General features: G+C 54.6%; 1 protein-coding gene across 4 annotated transcripts in view; it reads left to right on the top strand.

Annotated features, from left to right (window-relative positions):
* Window positions 1–13,940, top strand: part of DIDO1 (death inducer-obliterator 1) — a 50,764-nt gene that overhangs the window by 14,154 nt on the left and 22,670 nt on the right. For 3 of the 4 annotated variants that reach the window (XM_030309214.1, XM_030309213.1, XM_030309211.1), the window contains exons 2-6: window positions 2,944–3,111; window positions 5,056–5,887; window positions 6,325–6,646; window positions 9,056–9,268; window positions 10,093–10,303. In XM_030309214.1, the coding sequence (XP_030165074.1) occupies window positions 5,058–5,887; window positions 6,325–6,646; window positions 9,056–9,268; window positions 10,093–10,303 (1,576 nt within the window). In that variant the 5' untranslated portion in view covers window positions 2,944–3,111; window positions 5,056–5,057. Of the gene's footprint in view, window positions 1–2,943; window positions 3,112–3,589; window positions 3,703–5,055; window positions 5,888–6,324; window positions 6,647–9,055; window positions 9,269–10,092; window positions 10,304–13,940 lie in introns of all 4 variants that reach the window. The other variant, XM_030309215.1, reaches the window with a different exon arrangement.

Raw genomic sequence — 13,940 nt, forward strand, 5'->3', positions numbered from 1 at the left:
AGCCCTTTATCGTGAGCCACAAAGGGGCGGTTGTGAGGAGGGAAGCCCCTTCATACAAAGCATGAACGTGAGCTTGAGCCCGGCCTGGCAGAATTTTAAATTTTCGGTTAATGAGTCAAAACAGTGAGGCTGTGTTGCAACATTGGCTGTAATTTCTGGCTGGCAGTTTTTTTTTCAAAATTGACATTACTTGTTTTGAATATTGTTTCAAGGGTTGGAGGTTTGCCACCAGGTGCGTGGCGGCGTGGCAGGCACACGCTTCGTGTGATCTTTTTGAGACGCAGCGCTGGCTGTTTCCTCACAGTCGTCATGCTGTGAAGACAGGAACTGCACTGTGGTTCTCGGCATAGCGTCTTCGGGAAGGCAGTCTCGTAGGTTGGTAGAACCGGAGACCCGTCTGTCCACGGGCGCATCCTAGTCCCTTCCGTGAGCGCGCGTCCTAGACGCGGAGCCCTCGCGTTTACCAGGTCGAACGTCCTGCAGCACTGTCACCCACGGCTGTTTTGGGTGGATGTTTGTTGTGTTGTGTTTTTTAAAAAGGAGGGCCACCTGGGTGGCCCAGTCTGTTAACGTCCAACTGCAGCTCAGACCATGATCTCACAGTTCGATTCTCGCAGAGCACGCTTCGGATCCTCGGTCTCCCTTTCTCTCTGCCCCTCCTCCTCCCCCATTCCCCTGCTCTCGCGTGTGCACCTTGTCTCAAAAAAAAGGCATTTTAAAAAATAATTTAAGAAAATTTTTAGGGGCGCCTGGGTGGCTCAGTTAAGCATCCAACTGCGGCTCAGATCATGATCTCACAGTTCTTGGGTTCGAGCCGGGTGTCAGGGTCTGTGCTGACAGCTCAGAGCCTACTTGGGATTCTCTTTCTCTGCCCCTCGCCTGCTCATGCGCTCGCTCGCCCTCTTTCTCTCTCTCTGTCTCTCAAAAATAAACACTAAAAAAAAAAAAGTCACAACTGTCAGCCTAACATTTTGAAAAGTTGTTGGAGATTCTGAAGGGAGAATTTAGCAGGTTTAGAGCAGTTTTGTGGGAGGAAATGCCTGGGCCCTTCTGATACCCAAGTGCAAGACTGTTGCTTTGCACACGTGCAGGGCGTGCAGGGCTCCTCCCGGCGTGGTGCCCGCGTCCCCGGGGCCGGCGGTGAGGCCTGGGGACCTGATGGGACCTCACCACTGCGGTGTCCCGGCCTTCGAACGTCCACTGCGGTGAAATGGCGAGTCCCCCAGAGGGCCCCGGCAGCCTCCGGAAGGGCCCTGGCCCCCGAGAGAACCGACCGGCTCCACATTCAGGGGGCTTTTTCTCAGGTGAAAGATGGGAGTCTCGGGGAAAGCAACTGCCACTATTCGCCACTGGTGATAAAATTTGAGGTTTCAAGTGCAAATGACAGTCTTGAAAAGCCTCTGTCTGCTGGCACGAGCCCGGTGTTCCCCGGTAAGTAAAGCCGTTTGAGGAGCCGGGGACTGGCCTCAAGGCCACCCTGGCTTCTGTGTTGTAGGGAAGCAGGTCCGTGCAGACCGGTGCACTTCCCCCACCCCAGCAGGTGCCTGCGCTCTGCCCTCTTGCAGGGTCCGCCCCCGGGCTGTGCAGGGCGGGAGCTGCCAGTTACAGTAACCGGAAACTTTCTCCATTTGCCTGTTGGAAACAGAATCTCTTTGGGGCCCTCAGCTTTGAAGAGCATGAAGGGGCTCTGAGAGCCGCCGGGAAGCCTTGAGCGGGCAGGACTTACGCCAGGCAGCCAAGGAGGGCACCACGCTGAGATGGAGAACGGTGACTTCCCGCCATCTCGGTCTCTGGGTGGCAGGGGCGCCTGCCTTCTCCCCCCCCCCCCCGCACCCCCCTTGGTGGGGAGTGGGGACAGCCATGGCAGCCGGTGGGGCTGCGGGTTCCTGGGCAGTGGACTCTCTCCGTTACACCCCATGTCCAAGTTCAACACGGTTTCTCCGCTTTTCACCGGGTGCGATTTTATAGTAGAATTTCTGGGCTGAGAAAATTATCACAAAAGTAATATCACAAAGATAAATATAAAGTCAAGATAATAGTTTCTTCTGACAAGCAAAGCGTCTGAAGTGTTGAAGCCTCAATTTGAGATGCATTTACCACATTTGAGAGATTCGGTGGCCAGGAGGTTGGATTCCGCTCCTCCTCGGAGTGGAGGGGTCACTGTCTCTTTAAAAGGAGGAGTGTCAGAATGTTGGCCTTTGTTCTGGGCTCACTAAGGAAACCGCAGTTTACTGGAGGGCTGCTGGAGGTGAGGGTTCAGCTGGCAGGGGGCGCCCTCGGGGTGGAGTGTGAAGTGTGTGAAAAGATCAGCTAGGATTGGCCCGGGAACAGGGGCCTGTTCAGCGTGCGTCTAACTGGGTGCGGGAGAATACGGGGGAGGGCTGGGTGCGCTGTGCCACGCGCACGTCGACCACGGGAAGTAACTGTAAATAACGGTCTTCAGAGTATTTCTTGGGCCTTTAAAAGGATGGCATGGCTACAGCATTAAGATTTTTTAAGTACTTGTGTTCGTATGCGGTTTGGTGCAGCCTTTTCACGTGCCCTGGTTCTCTCTCTGTGTGGTTTTATGGAGCTGGGTCCGTCTCAGAAGTGAGGTCGTGATTGGAAAGCAGCCGATTTTGCAACCTCTCTGCACTCTCCCTGCAGCTCCCTCCCAGCCTCCCCGCTGCGCCAGCCAGGACCCGCTCCTGCTCCAGGGCTGGCCTGGTCACCATCCAGAGCGTGGTCACCGTGTCTTCCCTTTGTTGAAAGTCCTTGAGGAACAGGATTGTGTTTTTTCTTTTCTTTTTCTTTTTTTGACTCCCTGGATGGCTTTGTGGGTCACGTGGTAACGTACAGGCAAATCAGATTACTTGGAAAGTTGATGTTTTGTTTTGTTTTGTTTTAACGTGGTTTTAGTTCCAGTTACTTACACCTATGAATTATTTTTTTATTTTCTTTTAGGAGCTTACTCCATGCGAATAGTCTCGAGATAATCTTCATTGTTACTTGTGAACCTTGACTGACAACAGCAGTGTTTGAGGCCTAGTGGTTTACTTGGACCAGGCGATTCCATCTGCCAGGTGTTTGGACCTCCAGAAAAAAGCGTCCAAGCTTTCAGTGTTCCGGCAGGTAAAGTATAAATAGCGTTAAATGTCAGCAGCTCCTTTTCACTTAATATTAAGGTTTCAAGTCGGATGGCATCTTATGTGAAGGAACTGGTAGCACGTAACGTTCATATTTGCTTGTTCGAAATAGTAAACTTTAGCCCTGAGGTGTTCAGAGAAACATTCAGCCACGTGCTGAGAGCCGGATGCCGGCACTCCTTTATCTTCACATTGGCGTTTTATCGGAGCATAGACTTGACGTTGTGTGAGAGTTGCGTTTTGTTGAGGAGAGCTTTTCCTGCACAAAATCACAGGTGACCAGAAAAGTGCTGTGGTCCTTGAGGGGACGCGTGCTGATGTCACAGTCACTCCCACAAGCTTCCGACTGGCTAGAGTGTGCTGGCCAAGTTCTGGACAGAAAAGCGGGAAGGGACGGCACCTTGTGGGGAGTGAAGAATCGGGTCACGTGTGGTTTTGAATTTTGTATATTTTGTATTTTGAAGGTTTTCATTCCATAGCAGTCCTTCCCCTACACTGGAACATGGCATAGAATCTGAGTCTGCAGTAGCATTTAAATGTGATTGAAGCCTGGGAAGCTTGGAAAAAAATTCTCAAGGTATATACTGGTTTTTTCCCCCAGATTTTATCATTTGAAGCAAGAGTAGAATTTTCACGAGCATGACCTTTTAGTAATCTACTAGGAAGTTAAGAGCAGAGAATAAATAACGCGTAAAGCTGTTGCCTTGGGCTTTATTTTCTCAAGCGTCCAAATTATCTGTTACTTCTTACCTGTGCGACCCTCACCTCCATGAGGTATCCGCGGGGCAGGGTGGCACTCAGCTCACCTCAGGGTTGGGGTGCGGGCACGAGCACCCCACCTGCTCCATGCCCTTCCCTCTAGCGGGGCAGCCGGACGTCTTACATAGCAGCTCAGGGCTCTGAAACCCAGGGTGGAAGCGGCTGGTCCTCGAGCCGACAGGTCATTCTGTAGCTGTGCTGGGGTGGGGGGTGGGGGGGGTCCCCCGAAAGCCGGCCCTCCTCTGTTCGTGCCCCGTGCGCTGCCCCCGCCGCCTGTCCTGCGGAGCCCTGTGCTGGGCAGCTGAGGGGCGAGGGGACCAGCTGGATTCGCTGGCTGCGGTTCTCCACTAAACCTTGGACGTGTGGCTGTTAAATCTTCTCTAATGAGTCCCCTCAAACCTCCTGTTACTGCCTGTTAGGAATCTTCGGTCAAGATGACTCATTTCGTAACGCCTGGTGGCACAGTCTGTTAAGTGACCGACTCTTGATCTCAGCGCGGGTCATGATTTCATCGTTCATGGGATTGAGCCCCACGTTGGGCTCTGTGCTGACAGTGGAGACTGTTTAGGATTCATTTTCTCCCTCTTCCTCTCTCTCTCCCCCCCCCCCCCCCCTCCCCCCTCTTTCCCTCCCCCCCTCCCTCCCTCTCTCTCTCTCTCCTTCTCTCCCCCTCCCTCCCTCTCCCTCTTCCCCCTTCCCTCCCAGCCTCTGCCCTTCCCCTGCTCACGTGCACGCTCTCTCAGTCAAATAAATTTAGGGGCACCTGGGTGGCTCAGTCAGTTGAACGTCTGACTCCTGATTTCAGCTCAGGTCACGATTTCAGTTTGTGGTTTCACGCCCGGCATCGGGCTCTGTGCTGACAGGGAAGACAAAGCCTGCTTGGGTTTCTCTTTCTCCTCTCTCTGTGCCCATCCCCTGCGTGCACTCTCTCTCTCCCTCTTTCTCAAAAATAAACTTTAGAAAATAACGAGACTTAAAACTTTTTCTAAAAAGGTAACTGGTTTTAACGGACACCTTCACCCCGTGTAGGTAGAAAGCTGTTGTTGCCCCCGCGCCCCCTCCGTTGTGTGGATTAAAGGCCGCGTGCGCTTTCAGCTCCGGGATCGTTGGTCATTGGCCCAGAAATGTCACCCCGTTAACGTCGCTTGTGGCGTGGTCGTTTCCCCGTTGGGTATGGATGAAAAAGGTGGCGCGAGCAATGAGGGAGCACCCAAGGCCATCAAACCCACCAGCAAAGAATTCAGGAAAACGTGGGGCTTCCGAAGAACCACCATCGCCAAGCGAGAGGGTGCCGGGGACGCCGAGGCGGACGCTCTGGAGCAGCAGCCCCAGCAGGGCCTTTCCTTGCGGCGCAGCGGGAGGCGGCCGAAGCGGACCGAGCGCGTGGAAGAGTTTCTCACGACGGTCCGACGGCGAGGAAGGAAGAGTGCGCCCGCCTGCCTGGAGGACTCCGGCGAGCCAGCGTCTTGCCCCGTCACGGACGTGGAGACGGCATCGGAAGGGAGCGTGGAGAGCACGTCGGAGGGGAAGGGCGGGCCCACGGCAGGCTCCGCGGGGGACAAGGAGCAGCCGGCCGCCCCCACAAAGGCCACAGGGGGCGAGGGCGAGGATGACACCTCCGACAGCGACAGCGACGGGCTGACTTTGAAGGAACTGCAGAACCGCCTGCGGAGACAGCGGGAGCAGGCGGCGGCCGACAGATCCCCCGGGAGCCTCCAGAGCCGCCTGCGGAGGAAGCGCCGAGAGCAGGGTCCCACGCAGACCGGCGGCACGGAGGCGGCCGGTGCCACAGAGAGCTCGCTGCCCGGCGAGCGGGAGCCCGAGGCCGAGCGGGGCGCCGTGTCGGAGGCCGAGAAAGACGGCGCAGAGCAGGAGCCAGAAGGGAAGGCGGCTCAGGGGATGGAAGGCAGAGACCCCAGGGACACGGGCCGGCAGCGGCCCGAGTGTGAGGCCTACGAGCCCAACGCTCTGTACTGCATATGTCGTCAGCCGCACAACAACAGGTAGGCCCGGGGCCGCCCCCTGTCCTGCTCGTGAGGCAGCACAGACTGGGATGCCCCCATCGTCCTAGAGGCCCCTTGCACAGCGCCGCTCTACACCATTCTGGAAGGGGGCACGGGGGCAGGCTATGGCTGGGTGGGGGGCGGGAGACGAGCGTGTGGTCTGTAGGCTGGAATGCCAGGAGCCGGGCGGCTCACTCCCAGAATGCTGCCGCGCCGCCCCGCCCCCCCCCCCCCCCCCCCCCCGAAACAAAAAGACCCGAATTCGAATGATGGTAAATTCAAGAGAAGGGCATCGAATAGTCATTATTCTCTTCCCTCTTTCCTGTATCTTGCTTTTCTTCATAATAGGGTTTTAAAGCCAATTCATTTTCTAACGCACCAAAAATTGAGCGCCTGTCGTGTCTTCCGGTCCTGATACCATTATTGTATAATTTTAGGTTTATGATCTGCTGTGACCGATGTGAAGAGTGGTTTCACGGCGACTGTGTGGGCATTTCCGAGGCTCGGGGAAGGCTCCTGGAGCGCAACGGCGAGGATTACATCTGCCCGCACTGCACCATCCTGCAAGTGCGGGACGACGCGGAGCCCGAGGGCACAGAGCGGCAGGAGGCCGGGTGCGGGCCCGCAGACTCAGATGGTGCCGCCTGCACCAGCATGGGGACGGTGGAGCAGAAGTCCAGCGAGGACCAAGGGATAAAGGGCAGGATCGAGAAAGCCGCAAACCCCAGCAGCAAGAAGAAGCTCAAGATATTCCAGCCCGTAAGTACTGGTGTGCGAGGCCAGCGGTGTGCGAGGCCAGCGGGAGGGGCGGACCCCATAGATCGCAGGTTCCCGCCCACAGAGGGAACGGTGTCGGGACTCGAGATTCTTTCTCTCGGAGCAGGGCGCCGTGTCTGCCGTGGGCTGGGCTCTGCTGGAAGGCAGTCCTCTGCACTTTGCTTCGTGGGCCGCCCGCGCTCGTGCCCCTGCAGGACGCCACAGGGGACCTTTTATTTAAGTCCTGTCTATCTCCTATACGGTTATTACCAAGTTAACGTTTTCCTTAAACACTTAGTTATAGAGTTTGGTTTTTGGGGGGTGCCTGGGTGGCTCAGTCTGTTGAGCGTCCAACTCTTGATTTTGGCTCAGGTCACGATTCTAGAGTCGTGGGGTGGAGACTGCTTGAGATTCTCTCTGTCTCTTCCTCTGTCCCTCTCCCCCACTCGCACTCTCTCTTTAAATAAAAATAACTTAGAGTCCGTTTTTCTTAAATATTCTTTCTGGAGTCTTGATCTTCACGTGCACGTGTTAACGAAATCATTTTGAGCTCCTGAAGTAAACGTACACCTGTATCACCTGACCCCCACCATCCTGAGAGGGCTGGTGGTCTTGCGAGCACCAGGGGCAGTGCTGGTGATCCAAGGTCCCCGGGCAGGAAGGCGGGAGATCCCTCTGGCCTGACCGCCTGTAACAGTCTCAGGTGCTCCCGGTGCTCCCGCCAGCTCAGTCTCTCTTTTCCTAGCTCTGCTACGTGCTTCTCCTTCTAGCTGGCTCTTAGGTCTCTAGGACCATGGCGCTCTGTCCTCTCTCTCGTGTAGGTTCAGCTTGTGCTGTTGAGCAGTGTCACAGACCCTCATGAGCACGTTCCCACAGCCCTTCCTGAGTCCTGGATGGCCTTGAATTGGAGGCCTGTCCTTCAGTGGGCATTGGGCATGCAGAAGCCGTGAGGGCCGTGGGGGCCTCGAGGTAAAAGTGCCGTGAGGTCTGGACCAATTAAGGGTGGCCAGCAAGGAGTGCCAGGACGTACTGAGTGGGGGTGTGATGCTCACTGTTCGTATCATGTTCGGTCATTAAGGAAAACTCATGGAGGGGCGCCTGGGTGGCTCAGTCGGTTGAGCGTCCGACTTCGACTCAGGTCATGATCTCACAGTTCGTGGGTTCAAGCCCTGCATCAGGCTCTGTGCTGACAGCCTGGAGACTGTTCCGGATCCTGTGTCTCCCTCCCTCTCTCTCTCTGTCTCTCCCCCAACTCATGCTCTGTCTCTCAAAAATGAATAAACATCAAAAAAAGTTAAAAAAAAAAAAAAAAAATTCATGGAATTGGAAATTAACGGGAAAAGTCACCTTAATTTCACGTCTTTATGGTTGATCTGAGGTTATACAGGCTTAATTTTATTCTTGGTTAAACTTGGATTTTGTGGAAGAAAAACAATCTCAGAATACGTTAACTGGAGAAGTAAGATTTTGCTCAAGTACACTTGAGGGATAGGTTCATGTGTATTTTAGTCTTGACCACCAAAAAAAAAACCCCACACGTTGGCAAATGTTAACAGAAGTGCACGGGGTAAGATCTCGTGGTAGGTGAGGTCCCTCTTGCTTGCCTAGCGAGTGACCACAGTCCTAGTGGCCTTGCACAGCATGATTTATCAGCTCAGTTTCTGTGGGTCAGCGGCCTCTGCACAGGGTCGTAAGAGACTGCACCCCGGGTGCCGCTGCAGGCTGGGGTCTCATCGGAGGCTCGGCTGGGGAGAGACCCGCCTCTGAAAGACGCCCAACGGTTTTGTGTCTAAATGTGCCCTGTGCGGTGTCTGTGGCACAGCGGTACTACAAGTCATTCGTTGTTTCTCGGAGATTCAAATGGAGTTGGGTGTTGTGCATCCCATCTGGCAGCCTCCCCCTCAGAACCTGGCCGTGGGGGCTCCCGCACAGGACCACTTGCTGTTTGAAAACCTGCAGTGGGGTCTTCTCTCTGCTGCAAGGCCCGGTCCCTCTTTTATGGTTTTCACTTGACTAAGCCAGGCCCTTTCAGTTATTCAGAAGAGTCTCATTTGGGATCTCAAGTACATCAGCGAAATCTCTTCCTGTCTGCCTTGTGATGGAACCTGTTTATGGGTGTGAAATCCCATTGTGTTCAGAGGTCCACAGAGGCCGTGCACCAGGGCAGAGTCCCGGGGTCCCCTTCGAGTCCTGCCTGCCACGGGTGGCATGAGGGGTAGTTACCGTAAGCGCCTAGCCAAGGGACAGATGGTCCGGGTGCTTTGGATAAACGGAGATGTGTTTTCGTTCTTACCAGAAACCTAGTTAGTGCCTCCGTTAAAAATCGTGACGTCGATACTAGTAAGTGGTTCCCAAAGCGCTGTAACCGCTAAAACGGGTGAGCACGCTGAAGCCCTGCGTTTCATCCTGCAGGTGGTAGAGGCTCCTGGTGCCTCAAACTGTATCGGCCCCGGGTGCTCAAACGTGGCGCAGCCTGACTCGGTTTACTGCAGCAGCGACTGTATTCTGAAACACGCCGCAGCTACTATGAAATCTCTAAGCGCGGGTAAAGAACAAAAACCAAAACCTAAAGACAAGACCAAGATGAAGCCAGAAAAGCTCATTCTCCCGAAATGTAGCGTCCAGGTAAGTTGACCGAGACCAGCCCTGCGAGTCGTTGACGTGAGAAGCGGGTGGCAGGCGGGCACCTTCGGTGGCCTCTGTGGCCTGGCTGGGCCCGCGCCCCTCCACAGCGCTCCTGTCAGAGTCACAAATGCGCACGTCTTCTGTCCGCCCTCTCGGCGAGGGCGTCACACTCACGCGGGAGAAGAGCTGGGCCCCGGCAGAGCGTGTGCACCTTGCACTCACACACAGCGAGGGTGGCGTGGGTCCCCTGCGGCCAGACTGGGCCGCACTTGAAGACCTGCCACGTGGAATTGTTCTGTGCTGCATGTGATCTGGGAAGAACCCGGGATGCTTTAAGGTCACGGGCACTTGTTTTACCAGGAAGCCCTTGACCAGAGTTTGAGCTCAGCTTGGCTTGGCTGTTTCAGTCCCGTTACGTCTGTGACAAGCAGGGTGTCAGTGGTGCTGTTTGGGGGAGTTGTTCTTAAATGCTGCTCAGCCTTTAGATGGCTTAACTTTTAAAGCCGGTGATTTTGAATCCCAGGCTCCCCAGAGCAGCACTTGCTGCTGTGCACAGGGCCGTGGCAACAACGCCGAGCGCCCAGCCCAGGAGGCGGGACGCCACTTTCCTCCACGTCCCGGCGTCTACAGGGCTTACCCAACACGTTGTCACCCAGGTCCTCCTTCGTGTCCATCGCTCCCCAGGGGCCTGCACCTCGCTCAGGGTGGTGAGGGGCTTCAAACGACCCCAACCGTAGAGCGTATCATGCCTTTCGTCGTGAAGCGCGGCGAGCGAAGGCTCTTCTCTGACCTCCGTAATGATTGGGGTTTTGCTGGTTATCCAGGCAGGCGTGCGAATCTCTTCTGTGCATAAGAGACCAGCTCCAGACAAGAAAGAAAACATAGCGAAGAAGGCGACAGTGGCCCCTTCGAGGAGCGAGGTGTTCGTGAAGGAAGCGACCTGTGAGGGCACGCCGTCCTGGGCAAGCGACCACAATTACAATGCAGTAAAGCCAGAACAGACTGCTGCCCCCTGGCCACCACTGTTGTATAAATGTATGTATCACCTAGGGGTAGCGTCTGGACCCTTCCCCGTCTTTCTGGACAGCCAGCACTTGGGCCTGTCCAGAACTAGGAGCTTTAGCCACGTTTAATGGTGCACCTTCAAAGATCGGAGCAGATTTCCGAGTCCGGGATGCCTCCAGCCCCGTGCACCTCCTCAGTGTGTTGGCGCTTCCTGTCAGTACAAACCTCAAAAAGCTGTACAAACCTCATTGCTAAATTTAGTTTCACCTGGCGATCTAGGTCTTTAATCTCTTTCATTTTTATTGTCGGGCTCTGGTAAGTATCCGTGGTCTCCAGCGAGGTCTCACTGAGGGGCTGCACTTCCGGCACTCAGACCCCACCAGTCCGGGGGCCTCCGCCTCCTCTCTCCGCGCAGAGGCGCGGGGAGGCCTCTGCGGGCAGTGCTGCACCGGATGCTCAACTAAAGTAGGATTTTCAGGAGTTCAGTCAGTTTGGATCCAGCAGGAATTTTTTTCATGTCTGATTCAAATACTACACACACACACACACACACACGCGCGCGCGCACACACACACACACACTCCAGCTTTGAAGGCTCTTTACCGCTGCTCCATATGCTCTAAGGTAAGTGAGCGTGCGCCCTGACCCTTGGAGCAGTGCCCCCGGTGGAGGGGGAGTGCCGCGCTCCCTGGTGCCCGACTCCTCTCCGGGGGCGTGCGCTGTCGGGTGGGGCCCTCAGCCTCGGACAGGCGCCCTGGGCCAGAGCGTGCAGTGGGGTCCTTTCTGTTCGCTCATTTCTCAGTCGGGCGCTCCAAAATTCTGGAAACTTAAATTGATCCATAGGGCACAGTGTACTCCATTATTAAGATTCTTTTTGTTCCGTTTTAATTTATGTCCTTTTATATTGTTTTGTGCTTCTTACAAAAATTCCAAAATACTGAGTAGTCTTAAATCCCAAGAGTGTAGACTGCGTGCTGCATTCTCCTGAGCGCAGGAGCTGGGTGCTCCTGTAGGTCATTGCTAGAGCCCGTGTGGTCGGGAATGTGTAACTACTCACTCGGAGAATGTAAGTGACCTGAGACCTACGGAATTACAAGGCAGTACTAGGTGGGTGGGGAGGGGGAGTTAGGAGTGAGCTATTAAATTACAGGATTAACCGATTGCTGTGTTAAAATGAGTCTCTGATACACCTTAGGTTGTTGAGCTGAGAACTTCGTCGCTCACGACCTGCCTCAGATTTTCAGCAGAATAGCACTTTTACAGACCTCACGCACGTCCCCGCAAATGAGCATCACGGATGAATACTGGGGGGGGGGGGGGGGGGGGGGGTGCGGTGCAGGAGCAGTTCACTTTGGAACACTGTGCCACAGTGCTCAGAGTTGGTCACAGGCACGTGACAGGACAAAGGAAACCGGGAGTCACCCCGGAAGCCCTGGCCGGCTGCAGTACAGTTCCATCTCTGTCGACCAGACCTGGAAAAGCTGCCGTGAGGCTCCCCGTGCGCGTGGGGGTGGGGGTGGAGGAGTGCTGGGCGAGGACGGTGGGCACACGGGGTAGGGAGTCCAGGAGGAGGCCCCCTGCTCTGCCCCTCTCACCTCCACCTGCTGCTCTGCCTCTCTCACCTCTACTTCTCTGCCCCTCTCACCTCTGCCTGCTTCCTCTGCACATCAGCCCCCCCCCCGCTGAGGCCCGAGCTGCTTCAGCTGACAGGGGACAGATGAGTGACTGCTGGCCTTTCTCAGCACACTCACATCTCAAAATTAAAGCTGATGGATAGCCGCCATTTATGGAATGCGTAAGGGACACATTTTTGAGCTAGTTGCTTCTCATCCCTTTTTGTTGCGCCAGAAATGTCATCTTCCGATCATTAGTAAAATATCCGACTTCGGTCTCGGTGAGTAGCAGTTGTGTCTCTGCCTCTCTCCCCCCAAACTATCACCTCACAGTTGGGGTCTCAGGCAGCGTGCGCACACACAGCAGAACCCTGCGTCCCCACGGGGACCACCCCCTTCCTTTCTGGCTGGCCGCAGAGTGCTCTCCTGGGTTAGGGTCCAGCTGGCGTTGGGACAGTGGTTAGGAGGAGGCATTCCCACGTTGACCCGGGTACGTGTCAAGTCTGTGGGCAAGTTGCCACCCAACCCGTCTTGCCTACTGTTGGGGGAACGACACTCTGACCCCGGAGATGCCCCGGGCTTCCCTCTCCTTCCCAGGCCGCTGGTGCTGACCTTGGGTTGTGGGTGTGGGGCAGCCGTGAACATGGGTGCAGGGAGACCTCCCATCAAACAGGGAAGGACTCAAGCTCTTCCTGCTTCTCACAGAAACATCAGCAGGGGTGATGCAATTCACATACCATTGTTCCTCTGACTCGTTTTTTTGTTTTTGAGGATTTCTGTACAGTTTCTTTAACTTCTAGAAGCAATTGCCACTTTATTTCTTCACTCAAGTCATGGTACTCCTTTGTTTTGATAACCTTATTTTTTTCTGTTCTTTTTCACTGTTGGGTCAACCTCCTGTTAAGGCATGAAGAGGGCTGAAAACTTTTTTCTAAGATGCCCCTGATTTATCAGAGTTCAGAAGTGAAGTGGAATTCTGATATCCATATGCACCATTCCTGGTACCTTGGATCCCCTATGTGGGCTCATTAGGGGACTTCAAACACTGGGGTTCTGAACGGATTTTGACTGGAAAAAGGGATTTCTGCGGTTTCATCTAGTTGAGAAGTAGAATGGACACCCTAGCAACCTCTCCACCCAAGCTCAGATGTCTTAAAACCGCTCACACAGATAGAAGCATCTCCTCACTAAGTGCCGGGCACACCTCACTGTCCACCTGCTTACGAAATGGATCAAGGAGAACGTGGATTTTCACGAGGATAACTAGGGGTGTGGGCTCCGGAGGCGTGCTTAGGAGCCCTAAATTTCCTATAACAGATATGGGGGGCGGGGCACTAGGACCCAGGAATACTTTGTAGAAATGGAAATCCTTGGGTTCTGCCAGTTGCGGGAGCCATTTTTATCAGTCCGTTCCAGAATGGTCCTTGGCAATAAAATGTGGTTGGAGACCAATCAGACCTGGTACATCTGAACCAATTAGAGGAAAAACCAAAACTTGTACTGATAAAAGATTTAGCTTGGCGAGTCTTTAACGTTATCCATGTAGCTGGAGTTTTCTGAGTTCTCAGATGATAGTCTGGCATTTTAAGCAGTTTTACTTTTTACAAGCTTAAAACTAACAAGACAGGTCAGGGAAAGGTTTCACATGCCCGTCAACTTAACACTCGAGAGGAAACCTTCTGTAGCTCCCAGTGCCGCCCCCTTAGTAGTTGTGCTACAGTCCCTGGCAGGTGGGGAGTGCCGGAAGTTTCCAGCAGGGTAGGCCTCGCTCAGGCCAGTGACTCTGGGGAGCTGCGAACCTGCTCTGTTACGTAAAGACAGGCTGCAGGAGAGTCCGTCTGCGGGCCTCGGTGTCCCGGAGTCCACGGGTCCCTTCGACGGCGCTGCTGTAGTCCCACCAGCGCAGCACAGGGATTTCAGGGCTGTCTGCATAAAGTAGGACGTTCTTGATTACATGTGTGCGATGCGTCCCTGTGCACATAGCTGTATTCGTTGCTTCAGTAAACCGAAGAAGCTTTGCTGAGAGAAGGCTGGGCCCTCTACTAGTGGCGAGA

This window comes from Lynx canadensis, chromosome A3, assembly GCF_007474595.2.
Source record: "Lynx canadensis isolate LIC74 chromosome A3, mLynCan4.pri.v2, whole genome shotgun sequence".
NCBI lineage: Eukaryota > Metazoa > Chordata > Mammalia > Carnivora > Felidae > Lynx > Lynx canadensis.